This window comes from Lemur catta, chromosome X (assembly GCF_020740605.2).
Source record: "Lemur catta isolate mLemCat1 chromosome X, mLemCat1.pri, whole genome shotgun sequence".
Taxonomy (NCBI): domain Eukaryota; kingdom Metazoa; phylum Chordata; class Mammalia; order Primates; family Lemuridae; genus Lemur; species Lemur catta.
This window is the reverse complement of record NC_059155.1, coordinates 45710033-45718830: the sequence shown is the minus strand read 5'-3', so window position 1 is coordinate 45718830 and position 8798 is coordinate 45710033. Positions and strand designations below refer to the sequence as shown.

General features: G+C 47.8%; 1 protein-coding gene across 1 annotated transcript; it reads left to right on the top strand.

The window, feature by feature from the left end:
* The first annotated feature begins 269 nt into the window (after positions 1 to 269).
* Positions 270 to 3835, top strand: LOC123628230 (doublesex- and mab-3-related transcription factor C1-like). The gene is made up of 7 exons (XM_045537859.1): positions 270 to 490; positions 572 to 729; positions 1019 to 1077; positions 1389 to 1525; positions 2354 to 2414; positions 2592 to 2739; positions 3723 to 3835. Exons 1-7 carry the CDS (start codon positions 270 to 272, stop codon positions 3833 to 3835), a joined length of 897 nt encoding a protein of 298 aa, XP_045393815.1.
* The last annotated feature ends 4963 nt before the right edge of the window (positions 3836 to 8798 follow it).

Sequence of the window (8798 nt, the reverse complement as noted above, 5' to 3'; positions counted from 1 at the left end):
TCCGGGACCCATGATGCTGAGAGTTTCTTGGGAGGAGGCTATACATGAGTGGGGCTTCCTGGGAAAGAGGCAACTTGAGCAAGGCGGTCAGGGTGAAGGTTGGAGAAAGCCATGGGAGAAGAAGGGAGGGGGCAATCTCATTCCAGCAGTGAGCAGGATAGAGAAGAAGAATCCAGCCACCTCAGATAGGGTTTTCCAAGGGCAGAGGAAGTACGTTGAGGGTAGGGGATCATGTGGCCATTCTGACCTCCGCTCCTGACCCTAGAACCATGGAACCCAAAGAAATACCTGCTGTGCCCTGCTGCCCCTCTGACTCCGAATGCATCACAGGGCGTGAGACTGGAGCCCCGTGGGGGATTGAACTTGGCCCCAGAAGAGCTATAGGTCGCTGTGACCGCTGCCACAACCATGGCATCACTACCCAAATCAGGGGCCACAAGCATTTCTGCCTCTTCCAGGCCTGCAAGTGTCACAATTGTGCCCTCTTCTCGTGAGTATGGTGTCTGAGACGGGGAGGGGTCAGGCCTCCTCTAAATGCGACTAACCTTAGACCTGCAATCCCCTACTTTAGGGAGCACCGCAGGATCTTGCCTGCTGTGAGTGCCTTGAAGAGGGGGCAGCGGGCTCGGCTAAAGAGGCACCTGGCTCGAGGACTGATAAGGAGTATGGCTGCCCCTCCCAAAGGTCACACCCATGCCAAGAATTTGCCCGTGGAAGGAGGAGTCCTCAGTGAGTGTCTCTGGCCAGGGAGGGAGCCTGAGTTTGGGTGGAGGAAGCATGAGTAGTTCTGTCACCAGTCCTGTCACCAAAGTTTGGTGTGGCCTGGGGCAAGTTACTCCCTGGACCTTACCTTGCCCAAATATGAAACGTCACCAATGTTATCTACCAAGTGTTTGTCAGAAGGAGAGATCTGGGGGGTCGAAAAGGTGCATGGTGAGGTGAGAACTGAGACTAGGGGTGGGTAAAGTGGGGTGCGGCCTGTGGGAGGGACAGCAAAGCTGTCCCTGGTCTTTCACAGCGGGGAAGGAGAGCAACGTGCTGCAGCCTGAGGCCCACATCCGCACAACCCCCAAGGAGGTAAGGAGAGTCCGTGGCCAGCGGGGGAGGCTCCCACCCAGCCACTGCCCAGACCCCTTTCACTGTGCCCCAAAGACATGGGTTCCATCTGCGACCCTACCACCAACTTGCCTTGTGACCCTGGGAAAAGTCACTCCCCCCTGGGCCCCAATCTCCCCAGTTGTGAAATGAAAGGTAAGACTGGCTGGTCTTCAAGGTCTTCAGAGCTCTGACGTTCTGGGATCCTATCCTCATCCCAGAACATGGCCACACCTCCTCTTTCCATGGCTGGCCTGGTACCTGACTCCAGCCCATGTTCTCTGCCTCTGCAGGAGAGCTCCCCAGGGGCTCTGCTGCTCGCCAAGCCCCCAGAACATTTGTCTCTGCCCTGCACTCCAGCGACCTTGGAGCAGCAACTGACGGTTTCTCTTTCCGGGGAGCCCCACGGGCCTCTTGCCCTGCTCAGCACGTGAGTGGAGTGGAGACCATGGAACTGGCTGTGTCTTGTGTGCCCAACCTTGTGCTTGGTGCCATGGGAGATAGGAGGAGGAAAAAGGGGAGGAGAAGGAGAAGGAAAAAGGGAAGGAGAAGGCAGCATCTGAGACTAACGGGCAAGGACAGGGCTCTCCCAGCTTTGCCATTTCCTATTGGTGAGGCTTTGGACAAGTGACTTTACGTGTCTGAGCCTCCGTTTGCTTATGGGTGTACTGGGGACAATATTCTATACCTATAGCACTGAAAAGAGGACTGACACAGGCCTGCCACATAGTAGGCCTCCAACAAATGAGGGTTGTTACTCCACATGAAGCAGACGGACAGGATAGAAGGTCCTGCTGACAAGTGGAGGCCATGATGGTGAAGGCCACAGAGGCCCAGGGGAAAGTCCAGAGGCCATTAGAAAAAGCTTCCTGGAGATGAGCCAGACTTGTCCTTCAAGACTCTTGGGGATTGGGCAATATGGAGGCGAGAACCAGTCCCTGAACAGTCACATCTCTCCAGGTGCTTTACAGATTAAAACACAGACACCTGTGGCTTCCCATAATCTTCATCGTTGCCCTGGGAGGAAAATGCTGGCAGGAATAAGTGTCTCGGGAAAGATATAGAAATAAGAGGTATGGAAAGGAAAACAGGCCAAGCAGGAGAAGGGATTTGCCCCAGCTACAACGACTAATGGTCCAGCAGGCATTGGGATTTCCACATCCGGCTATTGCAAAATCCTGCCCCTCTCTCTGTCTACTGGTAGTATGTGTCTGTCAGAGGATTTTAATCCCCTGGCCTCTCCTCTCCTTGTTTCTAGATGCTCAACTCTGATCCTCCAGCCCTGTGCCACCCTTGACCCTCTTCTACTGCAGCCACAGGTCCTGGGAAAGTAGCGGGGTCCAGAGCCCTGGGAGGGGCGGAGCTTAGCGGATGGGAAGAGCAGAAGGCCTTGGGGGGCGGGGGGCTCGAGGGAACTTGGGGCTGAAGGGGCACTTGTCGCATTGGCAGGAGGTATGGTTTCCAGTGCCCATTCTCTCACGCCCTTTCCTTTGCAGGCCCCCAAAGCCTCGGACCAGGCTGCGGTTTCTGCCTCCTTAGAGTGGCAGCGGAAGCTGGAGGCCGCTGAGGCTCTGCTGACTCTGAGAGACTCTTCCCAGGCCCCTTCGGACTCCATCTCCCTGCACCAGCCCTGCGGCCCACCAGGTAGCCTGCTCCTTGGAAGGAGAACATGGGGTGGGGATACTTGGGAACAGGGTGGTGGGGGGAGGGTGCCTCATGGTAAGCAGGTTCTAACTGGGAAATCAGGGTCGGTAGGTTGAACTTCCTTGGGGCCAGGCACCCAAGCTCCTCAGTCCGACTCTTGAAATGGCAGTTGAGGGCTGTTCAGTGAATCTGCAGCTTATTGAGCTTTGTGCTGAACAGCAAATGTCCGGTGCCCTGATGTCAAGAAACAAGGAAACTGAAGTCCCGAGAGTGGCAGGGACTTGCCTTAGAGCATGCAGCATCTGCAGTGGAGGAACCAGGTCTCCTGACTCCCAGCCCAGGGCTCTCTACCCAGACCCCTGCGGTCTGCTGCAGTCTGGGGAGGACATACAGAGGTGGTAAGGGTCTGGTCTGGAAGGAGGTCTGGTCCCTGGCTGCAGGGAGCCTCCAGTCTAAATGTGGAGCCTGGATGCCTTGGCAAGCAAGCTGTGTTTTCTGGCTGAATCTCAATGATGGAGGAGCTGTGAGGAGGGATAAACACCTGGGGAGGCTAAGAGGGAAGGCTAGGCATTCCTGGACCCAAATGGTGGATGGCGCATGGTACGTGAGTGAAGAAACAACCCTGGAGGAACTGCTGAGATAGAAGGGGACAAGGCTGGAGAGGCTACAAATCACAGAGGTCTGGCAGGCCAGGCTTAGGAGGCTAGACCAGCAACTGTGGGTGGTGAGGTGCCAGGGAATGTTTCAGAGGTAGGGAGGAGCATTTTCAGAGACCCTGGGCTGGACAGAAAGAGATGTGGTGGTTGTGATGGAGGGATCGGGGAGGGGGGGAGGCAAGCCTGAAGATGGGGAAATCGGAGAGGAAAGGGTCTGTACAGTAGTCCAGGTGACAAACTTTGGTTGGGTGGGACACACAAAAAAGGGGAGAGCTGGGAGGGGACATGGATGTGACCTGGCTCTGGCCCCTTCCTTTCTGTCTACAGCTCCTGCTGGAGATAAAGGACTCCAGCCTCCCAGCCCCTCTCTCCACCCCAGGCCAGCCAGCTCCCTCTCGCTGCCTATTGGACATCTGGGGTGCATCTCCCTCTTGAGCTAGGAGCCCAGAGGAGGAGGCCTCAATAGAGCACTGCCTATTTGGTATCCTGTTTCTGAATGTGCAAAATGGTTAACATCCAAAATGCTTAACATCTCTTTTTTTAAGCCTTCAGGTGTTTTATAAGCTTTCAGACCCTTTTTATTACGTGGGGCAATTCCTTGGCTGAGGGTGGATATTCTTGTACCTCTATCCCTTACTCCTTTGGATGCTGGGGCCTTTTTATGTCTCCTATCATAGCAGGATTGTGCAATCTAAGTTGATCAGTCTCTAAATGGGGTTCTGTGGGAATTCATATGCCAGAGTTTTTATTTGTCTTGTGATTGCAGACATACCTGTGCACTCACGTACGTATCCATGCATGTGGAAACATAAGAATGTTTTCACTTTGTCTCTAGGTTTGTGTGTGTGAACAAATAATAAACCCTTGTTGTTGTAAGACACTGTGATATATGGGTTGTTTGTTACCACAGTATAACACAGTAAGACTATAGACTATCCTGACTCTAACGGACTTGTTCGATTCATGTCTCAAAGTGAGAATCACCCTACAAAATAACTGGGATTTCTTCTTAACATGGCTAGAGAAGAAAATGGTAGAGGAAAAAGAGTAGGATATTTATTCATTGAGCAATGAAGTACCTATCCTCTGCCTGGCATGGACTGTTTTCAGTCATCCAGAGGGCCACAAGTTGCAACACCTACAGGATGAAGCAGATCATGTAAATGAGCAGAGCAGGCCTGATGGGCTCTGGCCAAAGCGACAGTGCATGCTCTACCTAAGGCGGCAGCTGGTGCTTGGCTCAATTTTTGCCATGCAGGAATGTGGACTCATGGTTGCCAAATCAGCTGGCTTTTAGAGAAGATGGGATTCCAGATCTCTGTGTAAAATTACTCAACTTAGAAACCTGGGCTCAGGTTCCTTTTTGAAGCCCCATATGTGGGCCAAAGCAAACATCAATGAAGGATAATTTTGGTGAATGGAATGCCAGTTTTATTGTAGTCCAATGTGAACTTTACAGCGGGGGAAACTGAGGCCAGTCAGGACAAGAACAATCAAAAAGAGGGGAAATGAATTGGATTCAGATCTTACTTTGGAAGGACCCATGAAATATGAGGTAGACTCACTACCATTTATTCATTCTGTGTTCACCGTGCTAAGCACATACAGCCTCGCAGCAACTCTGCAAGCTAAGCATTATCATTACCATTTTACCTATGAGGAAATGCACTCAAAGAGTGAAAGAAACTGGCAGAAGTGTTTTGGGGGAAATTTTTAGCCAACGATCAGGGAAAATTCCCTTGTCTTTATCAGGCCCTGAATTAGCTGATAATTAATTTTTTTTATAAAACACTGAATAAAAGGTTTAAAACTCGAAGCACCAGACAGCAGTCAAAGGGGTTTTTTTTACTCAAGGTAGTGATCAATCAGATCTTTCTTACCTGCACTGGTTTCTCAGTCCTCTGTTGATGATGTTCTAGACAAATGAAGAACTGGAGACCCTCAGCAGGCAGAGAGACCTCAGTTGTACATGTCTGGATATGGACTCCTATCCATGCTGTCATCTCCTTCCTTCCTTCCCTCCCTCTATTCTACCCAAGGTGATTGATTGTGATGACATCCAGTTACAAATTGTCATTTCTTTTTTGAGGCCTTGAGAAGTCAGGATTCTTATATTCTCAATCTGATGACAGAGAGCAAGACTGAAGTCCATCTCATGCCTTCCTTCCTTCCCTAGTTTGGTACTTGAATAAATGATTCCTCTTCTCCCAGAAACGGATGAACAAATCCACATATTCCTGGAGGAAGGAAGCAGTGGTACCTGGAAAAGGACTAATACCTTGCTATGCAATCGTGTCCTAGGCACACCACAGTCCCACAGCTGAGTTGGGGGAAAGAGGAAATATATTTTGGTGAAAGGATGTAGCATAAGAGAGGGAGGTAAAAAGAAATAAAATGATGGATGTTGGGGGAAGGAGTGAGACCCCTTTCCCTGGGCCCTTTCATTTTTCTGATGCCCACTGCCATTTCCATGCAGGGCTTTTCAGACCTGATACTGGTGCCAGACACACGGAACACAAACACACACACACACACACACACACACACACACACACACACACAAACGCATTGTTCTGTAACTTTTTCAAAAGTCTCATAATGATGTATTTTGGGCATATTGGGACATCCTTGTAAATGTTAAATATCAAACCTTTTTGTGTACTTCCCTTTGTCATGTACTACCTCAGTTCGCAGATTTAAAACATCACTGTGCAGAGTACTGTGAGTTAGGTCTTGACTCTTGTATGTTATATAACAACATTGGTTAGATCTGAGCATATCCACCACATCAGAGCATCTGTAGAGTGGATCAATTTCAACCAGTAGTGAGCAGCTAAAGGTTTAACAACTGGACCTTGGGGTGGGGGTTGGGGAGGGAGTTTGGAGGAAATGCCCCAAGTTGTTACATTTGCTGATTTCCAGATACCAACTTGACATCAATGAAGGCAGAGTTGGGAAGAGGTGTGTTTTCACCATTCAGGTACAATAAATGTCAATAACCACAAGAACATACATAATAGCAAAATTTGGAAAATTAATTAAGGATTGATGATTTTTGAGCATGTGGGTGTTGTGTCTGTTTTCAATATAATGAATGTGATCGTTAGTTTATGTAATTTAGCTTTCAATAATGGCTGTATTTAACAACTGGCTCACAAAAGTCCTGAAAATCTAACAGTCAGGTCTCATGTTCCAGTAAGGGCCAGCTCCAGCACCTCACTGCTTTCAACCCTTGCCCAGAAAGACTCCTCTTCCAAGGTAGATCCTGTTAAGGCTGCAGGGCCATGATGGACCGCTACTGCTAGTTTCTGACCAAGAAGAGCCTAAAGTGTGTGGGAAAGTGTTATTTTTTAATAAAAAATGGAATGATCTGGGACAAGTATCGAGCAGAAAGAGTAGTCAAAATGATTTATGTGGGAACGTGCATTCTTGGGGGGCGCCAAAGTTGGGTAAAGGTGAGTGGTAGGGACATCAGAATTAGATTTCTTAAAGGCTAAAGGAATGGGGGCAACTGGTGTTACTTAGCCATTGGACCTGTATCTCTCATTAGAGAGATGGACGTTCATGGTACTCTTTCCTCCTGCATAGATAAATGTTGCATAATCTACATAAACTTCTCCACATTCTCTTTTTTTTTTTTTGAGACAAAGTCTTGCTGTGTTGCCTGGGCTAAAGTGCCGTGGCGTCAGCCCAGCTCACAGTAACCTCAAACTCCTGGGCTCAAGTCATCCTACTGCCTCAGCCTCCCGAGTAGCTGGGACTACAGACATGCACCACCATGCCCAGCTAATTTTTTCTATATATATAGTTTTAGTTGTCCAGATAATTTATTTCTATTTTTAGTAGAGACGGGGTCTCACTCTTGCTCAGGCTGGTCTTGAACTCCTGACCTCGAGCGATCCACACTCCTCGGCCTCCCAGAGTGCTAGGATTAGAGGCGTGAGCCACCACACCCGGCCCACGTTGCCTTTTTTTAACCTAAAATTATATCCTTGAGGCTATTTGCTCACCAAGTTGAGAACAGTGCTATTTCAGGGAATGGATGTACTGACCACACTATAATGCATCTCGTAAAGCCGCGTGTATAAAAAATGTTTCCAAAAGCACTACTTGCTCCCCATGTTGACAACTGTGTTATTTCAGTGGATGGATGTGGTAACCACAATGTAGTGGATGTAGTGCAATGGTTAAAAACACATGAATAAAATAAGTTGCTAAAAATGAAACAAAAAGTCCTTGAGATCACTCCCTAGTGCCCTGTAGAGACATCCCTCATTCCTCTCCACAGCTAGAGAGTACTGGAGTGGACCCACCATACTTTACTCAACCATTCCTCTATTAATGGACACTTTGGTTGTTTCCATTCTTGCTGTTGTTACAAACATGGCTGCAATGAATAGGTGTGTAACATAGTCTTTGGTAATTTTTATCACTATATCTTTGGGATTGATTCCTAGGGCATGCTAATGCTGCTTAAAAGGTAAAAACACAAGTTATCTTGCTCATTACTGTCAAATTCCTCTTCAAAACGCATGTACCATTTACCTTTCTCCCTATCAATATCTGAGAGATGAAGTTTTCACAGAGTTTCACCAGTACTCTTACCAGATTTTTAAATTTTCCCATCTGATAGGTGATAAATTATATATTAGTATATATTTTAACTTGCAATTCCCTTGATATGTGCAAGGCTGCACATCTTTTTCATATGGTTAAGAGCCTTTCCTGTTTTCTCATCTTCTTCTGTACTATTCGTTTATATTTTTGGCCCACTTTCTACAGGGACTCTGGCCCCTTTTTTCCCCCAAAAAGTTCTTTGTATCTTAGGGATGTATTAGGACATTTACCTTTTTCTTATGATATAAGTTGCAAATATTTTTTCCTGTTTGTCATGAATATTTTTACCTTGTTGATGGTGTTTTGCTTCATTGTTTTTGCCATGCAAAAGCATTTTATGTTTATTTAGTCAACACAGACACACACAGAGCACTTCATCAATGATAGCAGAATACACATTTTTCTCAAGTGCACACGGAACATTGTCCAGGAATGACCCCAATCCAGGGTGAGCAGTGCTTCAAACTTTGGCAAGGGTCATAGAAAACCTGGGCTTAGGGCACTACATAGTGCCAAAAAGGAGGCAGCAACTAGGGCTAAAGGAATGAATAGGCAAACTGCACAGAGCCTCTAAATACACATACACCGGAGAGACCAAACTATCCTAGACTGTAAAAACTAGAATAACTAATCCTTCAATGTGGAGATGTAGACATATGTTCATAAGGAAAAACAGCAGGCAGGGAACAATTACCTACCCAAATGGACAAAGCAAGGAGCCAGTGGCTCACCCCAGTAAGAGGGCAATATGTGTGTTCTCAGGTCAAGAATTCAAAATAGCAATCT

Bases quoted from the DNA above. Each gene is read 5' to 3' on its own strand.
- LOC123628230 (XM_045537859.1), top strand. From the start codon at position 270: ATGGAACCCAAAGAAATACCTGCTGTGCCCTGCTGCCCCTCTGACTCC. The intron at 1,078-1,388 runs GTAAGGAGAGTC...CTGCCTCTGCAG, and splicing joins TCCGCACAACCCCCAAGGAG to GAGAGCTCCCCAGGGGCTCT. The intron at 2,740-3,722 runs GTAGCCTGCTCC...TTCTGTCTACAG, and splicing joins CCAGCCCTGCGGCCCACCAG to CTCCTGCTGGAGATAAAGGA.